This window comes from Myxocyprinus asiaticus, chromosome 10 (genome assembly GCF_019703515.2).
Source record: "Myxocyprinus asiaticus isolate MX2 ecotype Aquarium Trade chromosome 10, UBuf_Myxa_2, whole genome shotgun sequence".
Classification (NCBI taxonomy): Eukaryota; Metazoa; Chordata; class Actinopteri; order Cypriniformes; family Catostomidae; genus Myxocyprinus; species Myxocyprinus asiaticus.
The window spans coordinates 6,262,856-6,283,105 of record NC_059353.1 but is presented as its reverse complement, the minus strand read 5'-3'; the positions used below and the strand labels follow the sequence as shown (position 1 = coordinate 6,283,105).

The 20,250-nt window shown below is 37.8% G+C and overlaps 1 protein-coding gene across 1 annotated transcript in view; it reads left to right on the top strand.

Annotated features, from left to right (window-relative positions):
• Nucleotides 1-2,784: 2,784 nt before the first annotated feature.
• Nucleotides 2,785-20,250, top strand: part of LOC127447425 (endoplasmic reticulum junction formation protein lunapark-A-like) — a 29,950-nt gene continuing 12,484 nt past the window's right edge. Inside the window, exons 1-9 of the mRNA XM_051709306.1 lie at nucleotides 2,785-3,016; nucleotides 4,552-4,649; nucleotides 4,931-4,972; nucleotides 7,730-7,917; nucleotides 8,475-8,533; nucleotides 8,720-8,760; nucleotides 9,436-9,519; nucleotides 9,604-9,655; nucleotides 12,786-12,980. Of these exons, the coding sequence (XP_051565266.1) occupies nucleotides 4,623-4,649; nucleotides 4,931-4,972; nucleotides 7,730-7,917; nucleotides 8,475-8,533; nucleotides 8,720-8,760; nucleotides 9,436-9,519; nucleotides 9,604-9,655; nucleotides 12,786-12,980 (688 nt within the window). The 5' untranslated portion in view covers nucleotides 2,785-3,016; nucleotides 4,552-4,622. The remainder of the gene's footprint in view (nucleotides 3,017-4,551; nucleotides 4,650-4,930; nucleotides 4,973-7,729; nucleotides 7,918-8,474; nucleotides 8,534-8,719; nucleotides 8,761-9,435; nucleotides 9,520-9,603; nucleotides 9,656-12,785; nucleotides 12,981-20,250) is intronic.

The window sequence follows — 20,250 nt, the reverse complement described above, 5'->3', positions numbered from 1 at the left end:
GAGCAGGGCACTCGCATCACATGTATGGCCATTTGGAACACCCTTGATGAAGGAAGTAATGAAAGACATACATCACTTCCACTTCGTCTTCGCCTGAAACGTTACCATCACGACACAGCGCAGCTGTTCTATCAGCAGGAATCTCTTATTTATTGCTGTTAATTTGTTGTTGCAAATAATTTTTGTAATAGTTTTCTTTTCAAACATTGCCTTTTATGTCTTATTAAAAATTGCTTACTGTTGCTGTTTTAATAATAATAATAATAGTAATATATCTGTACATTCATTCATTCATTCAGCTGTCCATCGTGTCCGATGAAGACATCCTGTGAATCTGTTTCCTCCACAAATTTCTGTCTTTGGCGAGAGATTGCCAGCTATTGAGAGGATTCTGTTTTGCTTTTAGGTTTCGTTTGATAGTGTCTTTGTAATGCAGTTTAGGTCTGCCTCTGCTGTGAAACCCTTCTTGAAGTTGTGAGTACAGGATTAGTTTGGGTAGTCGGTGGTCGTCTAGCTGGATGACATGACCAGTCCATCGCAGATTTCACTGGAGTTCATACATGCTTGGTAAAGTTGCTCGCTCAAGGATGGAGTTGTTTGGTATGTGTTGCCACCATCTGATGTTCATTATCTGCCGGAGCTGCCTCATCATAGACTAGCCTACAGGAAAAAATGGACCCTGTTTTTGGAGTATCTCTCTGCTTATGGCTGTCTACTATCTTATGAATGAGGACAAATGTAAACTGCAGAGGAGAAGTATCTGTTATAAAAGGGCTATAGTGCTTGCCCAAGCGTTTGAACATGCAATATGTCCTGATCAACAATCTTGCTTTAAGGGCCTGGGTAGCTCAGTGGTAAAAGACGCTGGCTACCACCCCTGGAGTTCACTAGTTTGCTAGTTCACTAGTTCGAATCCCAGGGCATGCTGAGTGACTCCAGCCAGGTCTCCTAAGCAACGAAATTGGCCTGGTTGCTAGGGTGCTGAGTGACTCCAGCCAGGTCTCCTAAGCAACCAAATTGGCACGGTTGCTTGGGTGGGTTACATGGGGTAACCTCCTATAATGTGCTATAATGTGGTTAGTTCTCGGTGGGGCGCGTGGTGAGTTGGGCACGGATGCTGAGGTGGGTGAGGTGAAGCCTCCACACGCGCTAGGTCTTCATGGCAACGCGCTCAACAAGTCACGTGATAAGATGCACTGGTTGATGGTCTCAGATGCGGAGGCAACTGGGATTCATCCTCCGCCACCCGCATTGAGGCGAATCATTACGCCACCACGAGGACTTAAAAAAGGGAAAAAAACAAAAAAACAATCTTGCTTTAAAATATATCCCGATGATGTGTGAGGTTAAATGACATAAACGGTTAAATCGAAGTGATCATCGCATGTACCCTTCGCTAACGGCCTTGTGGAAGGGCCCTCTGCCATTTGCCACTTTCATTTGGAACACCCCTTCGTGTGGTGTCCCCTTCCCGCAGTGCCCTTCAATGGCACAAAAATGGCATTTTCGCATTTTCGGGCTTTGAAATTGTGAAAGTGCTTGACAGAGTGCTGGAGGAGAGGAAGCAGGGGGTCTTTTTTTTATTTTTTATGACTGCTTCAACAACAACAGAAAGGCAGTCATAACTGAAAGATTTGCAAACAAAGACTGAGAATACAGCTTAATTTTCACATCGCTTTCTCCACGACATACCATAACAATAAGTTATGGTAATAAATAAAAAAAAAAATAAAAAAAAATACAATTAAATAAAATAGGGGTGTAGGGGGTTTTACTTTACAAAACCATAATCCTCCAATAGAGAATACAAATATTTTGTTTTGAGACTTTTCATCCCTCTCAGTGTCTCCAAATACATGGAAAATACCTCTTTAAAAACAGGTAATCAGGGAGGAGCTTTGAAAAATGTACATTTGTGTATATAAAATTTCAACAACAGCAACAAATTATTCACAACGTAAGATACAATTTTATCCTTAATTAATCAACCAAACTTAATAATTTCCCATGAGATTATCAGCATAACTGGTTTTTTTGTTTTTGTTTTATCCAACTGAATGCATCATTCCAGAAAGAATGCACCAAATTACACTGATTAAACAAGTGATCAACCATTTCTACATCCATCTTGCATATTTGACATAGATTTGAATCCCCAACATTAAATCTTTTCTTAAAAGTTCTTTTGCTGGGTGTATATAATTCATAATTTTAAAGTGCACCTCTTTACACTTAGGGGCAACAGGAAATGAGAAGAATTTACTCCTAATTTCACTTACTGCTTTCCTCTCAAATCGTTGGAAAATATACGTTCTCCTTACAGGTCCTGGGAAACGTTCGCGTGTTGGACAATTTCTCATTTTATATCTAAAAAGTTTATATTATCTATCATAATCAATACGATCATACATTTTAAATATTGCAACTGAGTACTTTAATTGTTCTGTTATTAACTTAATCATTGGGAGCAGGGGGTCAGGAATTGGCTGGATTGCAGGTCCCTGTTAGGACCTTCTGGTAGATGCTGGAACTGCACCACCCGATGGCAAAAAGCATGTTTCTCCATAGACAGCCATTCAAAAGTAGGCGTGTTTTACGACGAAATATTTTTTTTCCAAGAACCATTTAAATGTAAAAGATTTCATTACATTATAGCACATCGTCACCCGGTGACGGATTGTTTTTAAAGGGCTCTTAAAAGCGTGAAATGTATTTATATTTTTCCCTATCTATTCCCATGGACGACTGGTCAGTCACGTGACACCCGATCCCGGAACTGAGCGCCCATGAGCAAACACGGCAACCTCCATTTCGCTAGCTTTCTGGGAACACTGCGCTAGCTGAGCACAGTCATAGAGATGAATGGGGATGTTAACTGATAGCTCTTTCCAGGTATTTTATAGCTCCACGAGAGGAAGTCCCTGCCGCTTGGGGTTGTGGGAAGAGTTTGATGACGTTTCCCTTTGAAGTAGAGCAACAATAACGCAACTTACTGCTGGACATCTACCGTTCAACGGTAAATCATTCTAAATTATTTCTTATCTTCGCAGTTATTTGCGTGGTTCTGCACATGGAAGCTGCGTCACAGTGCATGCATTAAAGATGTCGTCTGATCATGTCAGCTGTATCATCTGATATTATCAAGTTAGACTGACTTTGTTTGATGTATTTATTTCATTTAAAATAAAACAAAGGCGCATTTGTTATTCTAGTTTTGGGAAGCACCATCTGTCGCGGGGTTTTACTCCTTGAAAACGCATTTTAAAGCGCTCTATTTCCGCTAACGGAATAAGTTTAGAAACTCGTGGAGTTAGTTGTCTTTATCATTGTTTTTAGAATATTTTGCGAACCTGCTTTCTGTAAACTGCCCCTCATCACTAATAACTTAGCACTATAGGGCGCATAAAAGCTTGGCTTTGCTTTTTAAGAGTAGCACGCGATGTTTTGAAGTTGGAAGGGTAAAGTTGAATGAAGTGGTTACGTTATAAACGAATGGTCGTTAGGAAAACAGGTTTTGTATTATTACTTCGGCCTTTATATGTTTAAAGTCTTTCTATTCTCGCAGTTTGCTTGGAGCACCATCGGATTCAGTCTGTTTAAAATCACACACACACACACTCCTTCCTTCAGTCTGTTTAAAATCACGCACGCACACTCCTTCGTTCAGTCTGTTTAAAATCACGCACGCACACTCCTTCGCTCAGTCCGTTTAAAATCACGCACACACACTCCCTCGTTCAGTCCGTTTAAAATCACGCACACTCACTCCTTCGTTCAGTCCGTTTAAAATCACGCACGCACACACACTCCTTCGTTCAGTCCGTTTAAAATCACGCACACTCACTCCTTCATTCAGTCTGCGGTTGCAGGCCTCTGAACTCTTTGACACTGTAAACTTGGGACTTAAAATAGAGAAGTGTCTTGTTACTTTTAAAAAAGCCTTTAGATTGTGCGTAGGATGTGATATCTGATATCACTGATCTGGGAGATTTATACCTCAGGCTTTGCGAGTTATACTTAATGTACAAATGTCATTACATTAGGTTATAAAATATCAATCTAAGTGTTATAGAGATAGCATAGGTTTCAAGCAAAACATTTAACTAAAATAAGCTGGACAGGGATTAAATGATAAAGCAATAGCTAGAAACGCAGTTCAAAATGAAGACAACAGTTATTTGGACTCTTTCTGGTTGTCAAACGTTCAGTGGAATATATCCTACACCTGTATGAACTTCAGGTGAGCTGACTTCATCCAGTAAAAATCACCTTTACAACAGTTGGTTAAAAGTCATTGCAAAATGGCTCAGAAAAGGGAAAATAATTTCCAAAAGAATCTAGCAGCATTTGTTTGCAGATCCCACTTGGTTTGATGTTGTTATCTAATGCATGGACATTTATACATGTTTAAGTGTGGCTGATGTGTCCAGTTATTTTATGGGGCCAGTGTAAGTGAAATTTCTTTAATCCTTGTAATGTCTTGTGTGGAAAACGTGTATATGGTCTTGTTAGTGCAAGGAGGAAAATCCTTCTTGCTTTTATTGTAAGCAGGTGTCGTATCTTGACGTGGTGTAACAAGAGTAAGAGAGCCCAGGCTTTGAGAGAAGGACGTCCCTAGCAAGATGGGGGCAGTGGTATCTCGATGGAGGGTAAATATACAAATTCAATCTCCTTCAAATTGCAATTCAATGTATTGGCCACAAAGCAGCATTTATTCACTTCTAGGATGTACCCTTAGGCAGCATCTATTATAGTGCTCACTTGTGATGACAAGCCTGCAGTTTGATTTTTAAATGGCTTGATGAAATATGTTTTCTGTCATTCACTAATTTTGTACCTCCTACCAGACACTTCCAGCTCTTTTAATTTCAAATTTGTACATGTTAAGAGCTTGCTGTGCTGCTGTTAACAGCAGTGTTTCTGTTCACAGGCCAAACCATCTACTGTAGAGGTTTTGGAGGGACTTGATAAGGTATAAAACTGTAGTCTTTTAGTCATCTCTTATATTGAGTTTGCACTTGCACCCTTTACCTACAGCAATACTTAATAATCACTGTGTGTTTTTTGGATGAGGGTTCCTTTTTAAGTCCAGTCATGTTGTTTCAGTCTGTCACTGAGGCTTAAAGTAACAGAGAGCAGAGATGGGTAGAAACTCACTACATTTACTTTGTTACATTTACTTGAGTACAGTTTTGGAGAACATTTACTTTTAAGAGTAGGTTTAATAGTGGGTACTTTTTACTCTTACTCAAGTAGCAGCCATATCACCCTGTAGCTCAAGACCAGTTTCCCACTGAAGCTAAGCAGGGTTGAGCCCGGCCAGTACCTGAATGGGAGACCTCCTGGGGAAAACTAAGGTTGCTGATGGAAGAGGTGTTAGGGAGGCTAGAAGGGGGTGCTCACCCTGTGCTCTGTGTGGGTCCTAATGCCCCAGTATAGTGACGGGGACACTATACTGTAAAAAGGCATTGTCCTTCGTATGAGATGTTAAACTGAGGTCCTGACTCTCTGTGGTCATTAAAAATCCCAGGGCACTTCTCGTAAAGAGAAGGGGTGTAACCCTGGTGTCCTGGCCAAATTCCCCCCATTGACCCTTCTCAGTCATGGCCTCCTAATAATCCCCATCCATAAATTGGCTGTATAACTCTGCTCTCTCCTCTCCAATAGCTGGTGTGTGGTGAGCTTACTGGCGCACTATGGCTGCCGTTGCTTCATCCAGGTGGATGCCTGCACACTGGTGATGGTTGAGGAGAGTCCCCTGTTCACTGTGTAAAGTGCTTTGTGTGTAGTGTCTGAAAAAGCACCATGCAAATCATGCAAAAGTAAATTTCTAATGAAAAAAATTACTTTTACTGCATTAAAATGGGCAACGTTCCTTTCGTTACATTACTGGTTTTAATTAAATAAGTTTTAATAAATGCGTAATTTATTGAGATTTTTTTGAATGGGACTTTTACGACAGCAGAACTTTACAGATGCGCTCTATCACTCGAGTCGAGTTCATGACTGCAGCAAGTGCTCAAAGCAAACACTTTCATCACACAATGACTTCATTTTACACCAAGACAAGCGGATATTACAAGATTACAATTGCAGCTCCAACCTAAGAAAACTCGTTGCGGTGAGTTTTGGCGATTGTGATAATTTGAGCGTGTCTGTGTTGTGGTGATGGTCATTTTCAGGATGATTCTGTATGTATGGGCTCTTATGAACTCAGTTTCGAAGTATACATTTTTATATCAGTGCTGAAATATATCAGTGTCTATTGTATAAATCCATGAAACATCCGCATTGTGTAAATGCCTTTTGTTCTGCCGATTGATTGCGTGCGTGCGTGACTACTGGAGCGCATCTCTGCACGTGCACACTGCACAGACTTAAATAAGTCTAAATGCTTCCAAATACAGAGATAAGGTGCAGTTTACCCTTACTGTACAAAACTGATGATCTAAATTCTTTCTACATTGAAAGAAATAGTGAAGGAAGCCATTAATAAAGATGATCTTGCTTTAGCATTATATGATTGGTCCTGTGGAATATTGTTCACGTTATTCACTGTAATAATCGCTAGAAACTGGCGTCCAAACTTCTCTTGTAATTGACAGATTCGTCCAAATCTGACAAGTGTCAAAGTGATAGTTTGAACATAAATGAATATTCTGTCATCATTTCCCTGCCCTCATGTTCTTCCAACCCCGTATGACTTTCTGTATTTTGTGGAACCCAAAAGATGTTAGACAGAACGTTAGAGACTGACAGTCGCAGTCACCATTCCCTTTTAAAATATGGAGGAAAAAACATGCAGTGAAAGTATATGGTGACTATAAGGCTAACATTCTGTCTGACATCGCCTTAATTGTGTTGCATTGAAGAAAGTCATACAGGTTTGGAACAGCATGAGGGTGAATGATGAAAGAATTTCCAATAATAATTATTTGTATTAAATTGTAATTTATTATTATTATGAAATACATGTTAAATGTGTATTATGTAACGGGATATTGGAGAATAACAGTCCATTATGTTACATATGAAAGTAACTAGTTACTTGCTACTTGAGTATTCTTTTAATTGGATGCTTTTTTACTCTTACTCGAGTAATTATTAACATCATTACTTGTACTTCTACTTGAGTAATTTTTTTTCAAGTAATTGTACTTTTACTTGAGTACAGTTTTTGGCTACTCTACCCACCTCTGACAGAGAGTTACAGACAGACAGAAACAAATGTCTTACGCTGCACCAGCCCTGTGGAATTGACATTAGATATTTTCGGATGTGGGTTATACAATACCACACACTTTTGATCTTCTCAGTGAGAGTGGTCAGTTGGCATTTCTCAGGGCTTAGCTGATATGAGTATCTTGATTGTACATTTTGTTTAGACACTAATGTCATTTGATTTTACCAAAGACATTTGGTCTGATTGGTATCATGTGTTGGAGTAAAAAGATTAGATCTGTGCACAGTAAATAACAGTTAATTTTGCGATATGATCAGAGCCTGCCTCTCGTGTTCTACCTTAGGTATTTAGGTCATGGGGAATTGAGTGAAACATGTTTTCCTTCTTCACACCCTGTGTGCTGCTGGGGACTTTAAAGTTAAACTGTAATTTTGTGTCTTTAGGCCGTCATGCTTGCTGTTATTTGATCTTTCCCTGCTAAACATGCCTCCATTTCTCTGAACACATTTTTTTATTGCATAACATATACTTCTGCACATTCTACAGGATATTCAGTCCCTTGAGGAATATCGAGAGAAGAACCAGAAGCAGTTGAAGTTATGGGTTTACAGGCTGCTGTTGTATTCAGCTCTGATTTACCTGATAGCCTGTTTAGTCATCTATGTGCGGTATATCCCAGAGCAGCTGATAGGAAAATTAATAGTGGCTTCACCGTTCATGGTATTTCCATTAATGTAAGTACTTTTGATGCTGTTTTTAATTTGAAACCAATTAAAGGTTTGTGGTAAATTACATAAAGTAATACATTTTAAATACACTGAAATGTTTTTTTTATTTTGTTTTACAGTTAAAATATCTTAATATTCTTAAACCATGATACATTTACTTAAAACAAAATGACAAGATATTAAGCACTGTTTTCAGAGACATTTTAATAAAATTTAATGAGGTTAGTACTTTAAAACAACAACAAGAAAAAAAAACTATTTGTTAAAGGTGTAAGAAAAATAAACTTGTTTTCCCATTTGCATTGTTTATTTTTCTTTACCCATTAGCGAATAATTTTTTTTTTCTTGTTATTTATTTGTTTGTTTGTATTTACTTCATACTTCAATAGATATCATAATAATAAATGTTGAAATTTGCTTTGGTCATGTTGATTGAAATTATTTCAATCTTTCAAAATTATTTGAATTATTACATTATTTACTTGTCACTTGTAGTGTTTTGGATGAATACATGTAAAATTGTGTTGTTGACTTTGTTAATGATTTTCTATACCTGCATGTAGAGTCTGGCTCCTGAGGAAATTGCTGATTGTTTTATACAACAAACGGACAGAGAGAAACAGTAAGAATTTCACTCTTACTGTAAACACCAGCAAAATCTGGATTTGATATTGATAACATATTTGATCTCACTATGAGGTCAGTCTGAGATAACACAGTAGATTTAATCAATGAAAAACATTCATTCATTTGGTCTTTATTTTCTTTCTTTCTTTTTTTTTTTTTTTTTTTTTTTTTTACATCTTAGATGAAAAATTAGAAGAGCTGAAAGCAGAGAAAAAGAAAATAGTGAGTAATCACTAGAAGTGTCTTCCTTGAATGTCACATCCTGGTGTGCAGTGTTGTTGAATTTAGCGTAAAAGCAGCAGCCCTTCAGTTTCCCTTGCATTGTATTGAGCTCTTCTGCTGTCAGAGAGAGAAAGAGATCATTTCTGCTCTTAATAAATAATCTGAAATCAATGAAGACGGGTAATTGGCACAGAGACTTTACTTGGTAAAGCGCTTGGCTAATGGCTTGTCTTTAAATTAATAGTGTTTAGTGATGGGAGGAAATAAATCTGAGAAATTGCTTGTCATCCAATGTCATGTCTAATAACTTTCAATAATTACAGCTGATGGATTTTCACACTCCCCATTATCGCAGTAGGGCTTGTAATTATTCTATTCATTAAAGTTAAATAATTAGCACTATTTGCGCTTTCCCTGAAATTAAGTTTTAAAAGAAAACTCAACGGAACACGGTGAGCAGACACCATTTGTTCCACTTTTTAACCCAAAATAAACAATTGGGTTAAGCTACTTTTTTGTTGTTGAAAAGATATTGATTTTCACTATCTTAAAAGATTTTTGAAATCTCTATTAATGTTTGCCTTTATTTTGCATTACATATTCTGCATTGGTGTATTAGCAACAATGTTGAATGTAATTGTGGAGTTATGTAATGGTGTAATATCTTTCTTACAGCTTGAGCAGGTGATGGAAACTGAAACCTACAAAAATGCCAAACTGATTCTGGAGCGGTTCGACCCAGAATCAAAGAAAAAGCTTGTAAGTACCTAAAACTGAAGTCTACAAATGAATATTTGGGTAAATGTTGTAGATTCATGTTTTTGTTGTTTGTTTTATTTAAAGGAGTTAGAAACTCAACCCATAAGCCAACCTGCAACTCCAAGACAAGGCCAAGGTGAGCAATCTAAATATTCCCTCTGTTTTGAACATCATTTTCTGTATAGAAATTTTAATAGTTAATAAAACATGCTTAACATTCAAGAATCAGATTGTCACTTAATGACTTTTCCTTATTTTATGAAAGCTAATTATAAACGCAGGATTCCTACGTTCATGAAAAACCTGGAAATATCAGGGAATTTTAAAATTGGGAAGGCCAGGGAAAGAAATACTTATACTAGACATTAATACAATTTTAAAAATCATGGATATGTCTAGATTCCTAGTTATGCTCAACTTTAAAATATGTTATCTGTTAGAGATTGCTCTTTTTGAGTGCGTTCTTTACAAACTAGAAAAGTCATGGAAATTCATTGGTCAAAAAGTGTAGGAACCTAGAAAACAAAATTTAAACTATAACATGCTTAAAAAATTTCCTCTCCAAGGAAAAAAATAAATAAAATATTAAATAAAAACTCATATTTGGAGTCTCATAACACCAGGAATAAAACAAGAATAAATTCAATGAAGTGTCACATGCTACTGTTGTCTGACTGGTGTACACACTATCCAAAACAGTGTTACTGTCCTGAATAACAATAACCTTTCTGAAAAGTGCATGTCTGCTTAAAAGAATACAGTAGGGTTGACATTTTGTCTAATATGTCTATTAGTGTTGATGAGGTCAAAACAAACCAGTTTGAAGGAAATATACACTCACTGAGCACAATATTAGGAACACTTTGGTTCTAATAAAGTGCCTGACATGGTCTTATGCAGTTGTAGCCCAACCGCCTCAATGTTTTACGTGTTGTGCATTCTGACATGCTATTCTTCTCACTACAATTATACAGATGGGTTATCTGAGTTACTGTAGACTTTGTCAACTCGAACCAGTCTGGCCATTCTCTGTTGTCCTCTCTCATCAAGAAGGTGTTTCCATCCGCAGAACTACCGCTCACTGGATGCTTTTTGTTTTTGGCACCATTCTGAGTAAACTCTAGAGACTGTTGTGTGTGAAAATCCCAGGAGATCAGTAGTTATAATACTCAAACCAGCCCATCTGGCACCAACAATCATGCCACGGTCCAAATCACTGAGATCACATTTTTTCCCCATTCTTATGGTTGATGTGAACATTAAGTGAAGCTCCTGATCTGTATCTGCATGATTTTATACATTGCACTGCTGCCACATGATTGGCTGATTAGATAATCGCATGAATAAGTAGGTGTACAGGTGTTCCTAATAAAGTGCTCAGTGAGTGTATACAATAAGTTGATTTTGACATTTCTAATTGTTATTTTATCACATCTCTGGGACCCCAAACAGAAGTCGATCTCAACAGAAAATGACAGTTAAAGTGGTAGGACTAATAAAACTTTCTTCTGCGAAACAAGGAGGATGATTGTGTTTTTGCCAATACAAAGGAAGTCAATGGGGTCCAAAATGGACCTAAAGACAGCATAAAATTAATCCATTCTCAAGACTTAAGTGATTTAATCCATGTCTTCAAACCAAATTGTTTCAGATTTTACACTTCCTTGGTCACACCAGTTTGGGACTTTGTTAGCAAGCCTAAATATAGACCTTATTTTAGCAGCCAGCTATGAATGTTTTAAAGGTTTTATCCAAAACTAAATGGGGAGCAGACAGCTCAACTCTCATGAACTTGTACAGAACCATGGTATGCTCAAAGCTGGACTATGGAAGTATCATTTATGGATCAGCTAGGAAGTCATACATATGACCTTTGGACACTGTATACCACCAAGGTATACGACTAGCTTTGGGAGCCTACAGAACATCACCAATCCAAAGTCTCTATGTGGAAGCCAATGAAACTTCCTTGGTAAGCAGATGTCTAAAATTGGCCTTACAATATGCAACCAAACTTAAAACAAATAAAGAAAACCCAGCCTATTCAGCAGTTTTCCCAATTCAGCATTCAACAATATATGAAAAAAAAAAAAAAAAAAAAAAGTTTCATTCGTCCATTTGGCCTGTGTATAAAACCCATCTGGAGAATCTGAAAGTGGATCTAAACAGTTTGGAACAGACACATTTCTGCAAAATTCCTCCATGGGATCTTAAAAAGCCTCAAATCCATCTGGATTTAACAAGGAACCAAAAATCCAAAACGCATCTGAATGATTTCCATCAACAATTTCTGGACATAAGAGCAGTATACCCACAACATATCCCAATATACACAGATGGATCTAAATCTGGAAATAAAGTGGCAGCAGATTTTGCAACAAACCAACTGTGTCAGGGTATTCGCATTCCTGACCAAAGTTCAGTTTTCACTGCAGAGGCAAACACTTTACTACTGGCACTGAAGTTTGAGACTGCTTTTTTTTTTTTTTATAATAACTGATTCAAAATCATGTCCTGAAGCATTGGAAGCTACTAAAACTGATCACCCAACAATCGTGAAGATTTTAATCAAACTGTCATCTCTTGAAGCAAAGAGTTTTAATATTATATTCTGCTGGGTACCTGGACACTCAGGAATCTCCGGTAATGAACAAGCAGACAGAGCTGCCAGAGAAGCACTATCTACTGAACCAGTAAAATGCCCTATACCTTCCACAGATCTGAAACCAACTCTGAATGTATATATCAAAAACAAATGGCAGTCGGAGTGGATCAATGTTTAAACGACAAATTGTGAGAAATAAATCTTGTTGTTGGAACAAGATATGTGTTCCCTTTTAATAATCGCTGGGATCAAGTCATTTATACATGATGCCGGATAGGACATACAAGACTCGCACACCAATTTTTTCTATCAGGAGAAAATTCACCAAAGTGCTCATCTTGTCAGAACCCACTATCCTTTAAACATATTTTACTGAACTGTCATACCTCTTCACATCTGAGGAACCTGTATTATTTAGTTGATTCTTTTGGAAAAAGTTTTTAATCAAGTGAATCCAAATTTAGTTTTAAGGTTTTTATGAAAAATGAATCTTAAACACATTATTTAACTCTATTTTTAAATAACTAAACCTGAATATAGCCATAGAAGCTGGCATGGCGTAAAAAATGAAATAAACAAACATTTTAGCAGCCCATGTCCTCAGAAACTGTATAAACCAGTATAATATTAAACTCTAAGAATAATGACATTTCCTTCACAGAGCTGCGACAGAGGCATGTGACCCCTCGTCCTACTGGACGTCCGCCTCTTGCTCCAATAACTGCTGCTGCAGCCCCTCCTACCCCACTGTCTGCCCCAGGGGGGCCACCTGAAAAAAAAAGTCTGTCTACCTCAGCCCCTCACGGTTTGATCAGAAGGCCTGGAACTCCGGCTGGCACCCCTGCCCCAGGGACAGGTGAGTCACCCTATCTCGCTGAAAATCTGATTGCCCTTAGCTCTTGTAGGTGGGCTGTTCAACAAAGCCCTTACTAGCAGTGTTGGGTAATTTATCCCCTCTCAAAGTAATCCACTACAAATTACTAATTATTTCTCTGAAACTATTTCTAACTAACTTCTCTGAATCAGAATGTAAGTGGCGTTAAAAGTTAAGCTCCAATTTGAGTGCTTGATCGCAGTCTCCATTTCTCAGTGGCGAATTCTCAGGGCCAGCAAAGCGTTATCTGCTGGCCTAACATGCCTAATTCATATATTATTATTCATTCTTTCAGTCTCATTCACCTTTTTGCCTATGTATTTTCAATCGCTTTCCACTGCTAATTCATCTACAAACGAATTGGGAAAAACTAAAAGTTTATTCAATCCGAATGTATTCCTTGACGGTAACGAGCGAAGCATGAAGCAGGGCTCGACAATAAGGACTGCCCGATTGCTAGAACTGTCACTTGCCCGATCGGGCCAGTGCTGCATTTATAACATTAGTGCAAGCAAATAACAAGCAAGAGAGCACAAAAATGACACGCCGCGAATGAAGTCTTCTAACCGAGGAGCGAGCGCGAGTATATTTATCTTGCAAAGACGCGCAAATGCGCAGTCGTGTGCAGACACCGAGCACACGCTCCTAGCACTGTCCTCGCTCTTTTCCAAGTGTCTTAGCTGCAGCTATTACCAGTGTGTAGAAAATAGCAGGAAGAAAACCCACTTAATGAATTTCGTAGTGGGATTTAACGTCTTGTGCAACATTAAGTATCCCTACGCATTCTGTGTTCACAGTGCACGAAATTCCCACATTTTTCGTTTTCACATGTTGGTGAAAAGCAGTAATCCACACTTTGGAACATAAGAAATCAACAGTTTCTTATTATAGGACTGAAAATCCATGTCTCTCCATGCATATGTCTCATCATCATCTTCTCTATGCAGCGTAGACTGTTTAACATGCATGTGCTCTCGTAAAGGGACAGAGCGCTAATTTTATTCCCACTGTAAAAAAACAAACACATTTTTTCTCATTAATTCGCCTTTAGAGATGAAGCGCTGAATGAGACGTAATAAACTTTGTTAAACCCCAGTTATACACGTGTCTGGAAATCACGAGCTGCTAAATATCCAAAATGTAAGTATGCATTTAATTAGGTGATGTTTCAAAACGTAAACATTAATTCGACATAATGCCGTTTGATATGAAAAGAAGCAAAATCACTATGGCTATTAGGCTATTATTATCAGAGCTGTTCAGCTGCAGGGTGAAGATGAATATTTGAAACAGTCTACTTCATATCATCCTCATGAGACACCTGTTTCGTGTCTTATTTCTGGACCGTACAGTTATTTTTGTATTTGTGCTTTGTGCATCAGTCTGTGTTGGTCTTTAGGTTGTCTGATTTCATGTTATATACACATTGTTAATTCACAGATTAGGCCTAATATCTCCCTAATGTATATTGCATGTCACAACCGATTTGGTAGCAAGTCTCTTCTCAGGGATTCATATGTTTATAACATTCAGCCAATAATCACATCTTTAACTCAGTGATTAAATCTTTGATCCTGTGTGTGAATACACTATACATGGCCAAGAGTTGCATGACTAAACGGGAGACCGAAAACCCATCATCTGCACAACAGAACTCTTCGCATAAAAACTCATGTGTAAATGGCATTATGGCTGAGGTTAATATGATGTATTTATGAATTTATATCTGTAAAGCGCTTATATGGGATTACATAAGGCATAAATCATATCTTGCAAATTATAAATGTGATTCAGTTTTGGGGACATTGGCTTAAAAACATAATATATGTAAAAAATAATTATCTTCGGACACATTTTTAAAGCCATGATGGTAAAAACAGCTATTTATCATTTTTGTGTTGGGGCCAGTGAAAATTTTGGCAGGGCCAGTAAAAATCTGAAGCACTGGCCCGACCAGGCCAGTAGAAAAAATCCTTATTGTTGAGGCCTAATGAAGGCTGTTTCACAAATTACATTCAGAAGCAGAGATCCACCCTGTTAAGCCTTCAGAATTTCCACAGAATCCCTCAGTGCAAATGAATGAGCAACTAAAGTCAGACTGTCAGATTCATCAGCCAATCAGATTGATTTATTTTGTTCTTGGTGGGTGTCATCCACCAACTTGGCCTGACTACAAATCGGGGCTATAATTGGTGTTAAGGATGGGTAGTGTAATCCAGCCTTTATAAAACAAAGAAAAATATTGGTAAATATCACTTGTTAGCACAACATTTTCATTGGGCGTCATTTCCATCAAGCTTTAATTTATCCAAATTATGCAATAAGTGTGAAAACATTATTTCATTGTATTTAGGATGCATAAGATGTTTGCAATTGAAATTAGCCCCAGCAAGACAAAAAAAAATTAATAAATGTATATTTAATTTCTACAGGGTTGGTACAAGGTGCTTGAAGTACTTGAATTTGGCTTTTTCAAATTTAAGTCCTGGAAAACCCTTGAAAATAAAAAAAAATTACCAAAAGGTGCTTAAGTTCTTGAATTATAAAAAAATAATTAAATAAGTTGCTTAAATCATTTAAGAAATTAAATGTTATTTTAGTTTTTTTTTGGAAAAACACGTCAACACGATTGCAGCGCTATTCAGAATGGGCCAATCACAATCAATTGTTACTGGAGGATTTAAAAATATATATTTTATAGATACCGCTGCGGTGGATTTAACAAGTATGTGTCCTTGCAACTATCAGTTTTAATAAAAAATTACTCTCCAGAGTGAAAAATTAGATGAGATGTAAAATGTTCTGAGATTTGAATGCAGATCAGTGGAGGATTCAGTTTTGTGAGCCGTCTAGCGCCCCCCTTATGTAAAGAAATTTGTGTCTCTCAAAATAGGTTATTTCTGAAAGCATTTGGGTCAAAATCAAAATATGCTGACAAACATGTTCCTTGACTTTTTTTAGTCATAAAAAAGATTTAAAATAAAATATATTTTTATATTTTATAACCTAACCTTTAATAATATTAAATGGCTTGACTCTGTTTTACACATTTATTGTTTTAGATATATTTGAATTTGTCAGTTGCCTGAAAAAAATCCTTGCCCCCTTCAGCTGGTACACCACTTCTATGACATTTAGTGTTAACTTGCTTCATTTGTGAAACAAAATTAAATAATAAAAGAGAGAACAACAGCCTAGTTGTGCTTTATGAATAAAAATAATGTCAACATGTTACAAAATTTTTACCCTCAGCGTTTATGGGCAAAAACTGAACAGAAAATGTCAGTATTTTGTAAGTTTGGAGAATGACCTATTTGCAGTTTTGGTGAGTTCCTCACATAAATTTATTGTGTGACTTTAGAAAACATGGAACATAGCACATGAGTCATATGGACTACTGTTTACGGACCCAGTTATTCATTTTTGTTGGAAAGCGAAGTGCGTTTTATGGGAGCACACTACAATAACACATCAATTTCATCATGAATGAACCAAGAATTGTAAGAATGTGTAGATAAAGATGCAAATTGAGATATGTTGTACTTGTAATAAGTGGTGTTTTATAGAAATAAATTAACTGAATGAAATAAAATATTTTTATTTAAAATTAACAAAGAATTTGTTTGAACATAGTCCTTGAAAACAAATAAAAATCTGCTTGAAAAGTCCTTGAAGAGTATTTTAACTTTGAAGCATCTGTACGAACACTGTTTCTAACACAGAATTCTGTTAAACACAAAACAGAATTGTACAGTTGAAGTCAGAAGTTTACATACACTTTTTAGGGGTCAAGCCCTGAAAGAGCAAAGACCCTATTGATCGTGAGGATTTTGCAAGGATTTGCCGTATGGCCTGTTGCCATTTTGAAAAAAGTTCCAAAAATACTTTAGCGAATTGCTTCTAGGCCGTTCGTCCGATCGGAATGAAAGCACCACCAGTAAATCGCTCTAAGCAAGTTCTTTGAGGTAATAAGGAACATGGCAAAATTTTTATTGTAAGTGCCAAAAACAGGCCGATGAAATTAAAAGTTGTCTCCGCTTTTATGTAAATGAATATAACGGAATGAGATATTTTCACCAAATTTGACACTTATATAAGGGCTCAATCTGAGAACACACTGAAAAAGTTGCGGAGCTTGGCCACTTGGTGGCGCTATAAGAGGAAACAACGTGAAAGTGGCTCTATGGAGCCATTGGTCTGATTGACTTCAAAATTTGCATGCAGTGTCTTTGTCAGACTCGCCATCACTGACCATGAGCACAGTCACGTTTATTGAGATACATTGCCACCATTGGCCAATCAACAGTGAATTTCATTGCGGACATGCCAAACAGGTCTCAAGGCTGTATCTTGGCAACACTTTTGCCTATTAAAACAAAACTTGTTACATGTGATAGCCATCATGCCCTGATGGTACCTGAGCGGTTTCGGAACAGTGCCACCTACTGGACAAGAATTCAGCAAAATAGCTATTTTTAGATATTTTTAAAATAGATGCTCTTTTTATCATTGATAGCTTACTTTTTCTAACTCCTACAGCGTTCATCGGATTCTAACTTAAATCATGATGTTTCTTTGGCTGATCATGTTGCCAATAATGGGCTTGACCCCGGTGTTGGTGCTTGCAGCTATATTTATTCTTCTTATTCTTCTGTACATGGATCCTATGGGCGCCCATAGAACCGTTTGCGGGAAATTTATGAAATTTTGCACACAGGTAGAGGACAGTCTGAAGTGATACCATAGCAAATTTGGAGTCTTTATATCAAACCCTCTAGCAACCAATAGTTCAAATTTCACTCATGTTTATGCAAATAACTTTTGAAACAAGTCCTAGAGACAAAATTATGTTTTCCCCTGATTCCGGAGCTCATGCCGAATCGAAAGCATACCATGGATTCAATTTCCGACTGACTAGATTTTCCACCATTTAGAATGTTCTGAAAAACCTACTTTTTCAAACTCGTCCTAGACCGTATGTCCAATTTGCACAAAAATTGGCATGCGTGGGGGCCTGGGTAGCTCAGTGGTAAAGACGCTGGCTACCACCGCTGGAATCGCAAGTTCGAATCCCAGGGTGTGCTGAGTGACTCCAGCCAGATCTCCTAAGCAACCAAATTGGCCCGGTTGCTAGGGAGGGTAGAGTCACATGGGGTAACCTCCTCGTGGTCACTATAATGTGATTCATTCTCGGTGGGGCACGTGGTGAGTTGAGCGTGGATGCCGCGGTGGATAGCGCATGTGGAGGCTTCATGCCATGTCTCCGTGGCAGCGAACCTCAACAAACCACGTGATAAGATGTGCAGGTTGACGGTCTCAGATGCGGAGGCAGCTGGGATTCATCCTCTGCCACCCGGATTGAGGCGGTTCACTACGTGACCACAAGGACTTAAAAGCACATTGGGAATTGGGCATTCCAAATTGGGGGAAAAAAATAAAATTAAAAAATTGCCGTGTGTCACCTGGAGACATTCAGGACAAAAAGTTGTTAAAAGAATTTTGATAGACCAAACCGTTTTTGAATGCCGTTTCAACAAATTCAATGAAGAATGCGCCAAACTGAATATGAGGCTGTATCTCCAAAATGCTTTGACGGATTGTGACTAATCTTGGTATGCATCATAGCCATCATGGCCTGAGGTGACCTGCAGCATTTTGGCACAGCATTTTTATATCTCTACGGGTCAAGAGATATAAAAAAAAATGGCTGTTTTTGCTTATAACTTCTGAACGGATTGTCCTACAACTAGAAACTAGACTCTTGATACCAATTTTGCCTATGTCGGCCATTTTCGGCATCGGACATTTTTAATTTTGTTTAAAATGCTGTATTTTACAAATACGTTGGCTTATCGTTACAAAACTCGGTATGTGTCATTGGTGCGATGCCCTGAAGGTGCTCAAGTTTCAGGACAGTGCTAGCTTGAGGTAAAAAACAAATATAATGAAATATATAAAAATGTTAAAAAAAATTATTCGTGTCTTTTTTGGGGGGGGATTTTCTCCGCAATTTGGCATGCCCAATTCCCCGTGTGCTCTAGGTCCTTGTTGTGGTGTAGTGACTTGCGTCAATCAGGGTGGCAAAGGATGAATAATTCACTCTTACTCAAAAACTTGCATGTTGATTCAGTCTGATAAATCGTTCAACTGAATGAATGGAATCACTCAGGGCTGTGTTAACAAAAAGCATTGTTAGCCCAAGTGGATCTTAAAGACCATTGATGCCTATGGTACCTATGGTCAACTTAAACTATTGATGCTTTTGGGAAACACTGCCCAGAACAGTTAATAAATGAACATCAGACTCACTGCACTGCATTTCTTTACACTCAGGGTACGTTTACATGACAACGATGCATTAAAAACGGAAACGTTTTTCCTTTTGCGTTTTTGAAAAGTTTCGTGTACAGACGACAACGTTGTGAAAATGATCCCCATTCACACAGATCCGTGAAAATGACTAAAAACGCTGTATTATGCATGCCAGGCCAGTAGTTGGCAATATCACTTTCTAAAGAAACACTACGCGCCTGCGCGCACAAGCGTTCTTCCACAGAGCGGTGAATACAAACAATGAAGATGGAGAAAGATGGCGAAAGCATTGAGCAATTTTGTCTGGACTGACGTTGAGGTTGCATGATTACTACAATTACCTTGCTGGAGAAGCGTCAATAAACTCAAAATCTTGAGCAGCACAAACACAGTCCTGTAGTCCGCCATTGTAGTTTTGAATGTCTCGCGCATTGTTTTGAAGTACTCGCACGCATTCCTATAGACTGAACTCTCAAGATTATTCAATAAACTCTGTTCATTTTTACCATCACTTTGTCTCCTGCCTTCTGTATTCCCCCTGCTGACTCTTGGGCTGGTAGGAGAGTAAGTTAACATAACAAGCTGCTGATGTTGACTGGTTTTGGATATCAGACAGAACTCTTGTGTACACGGGATCTAACATGCATTTTCATTGCCTCATGTTTTCATATTCTAAGCATATCATTGAATACTGTACATGACATCACATCTCTGTCTATAGGCTATATACATAAGCGGTGAGTGAATGAATTGCAGGGTAAAGGTACATCAAATAAAATTAAATAAATAACATTTAAATACATTTTTCCCATCTGAATCCAAACATTAATTTCAAGATTGTCAAATTGCAGGTTCTACCTACTGTACAATGTTCACACTCCATACAAAACACTCCAAATGAATAAATTGTTGATTATTGTTATTTGCACAGACACCAGTA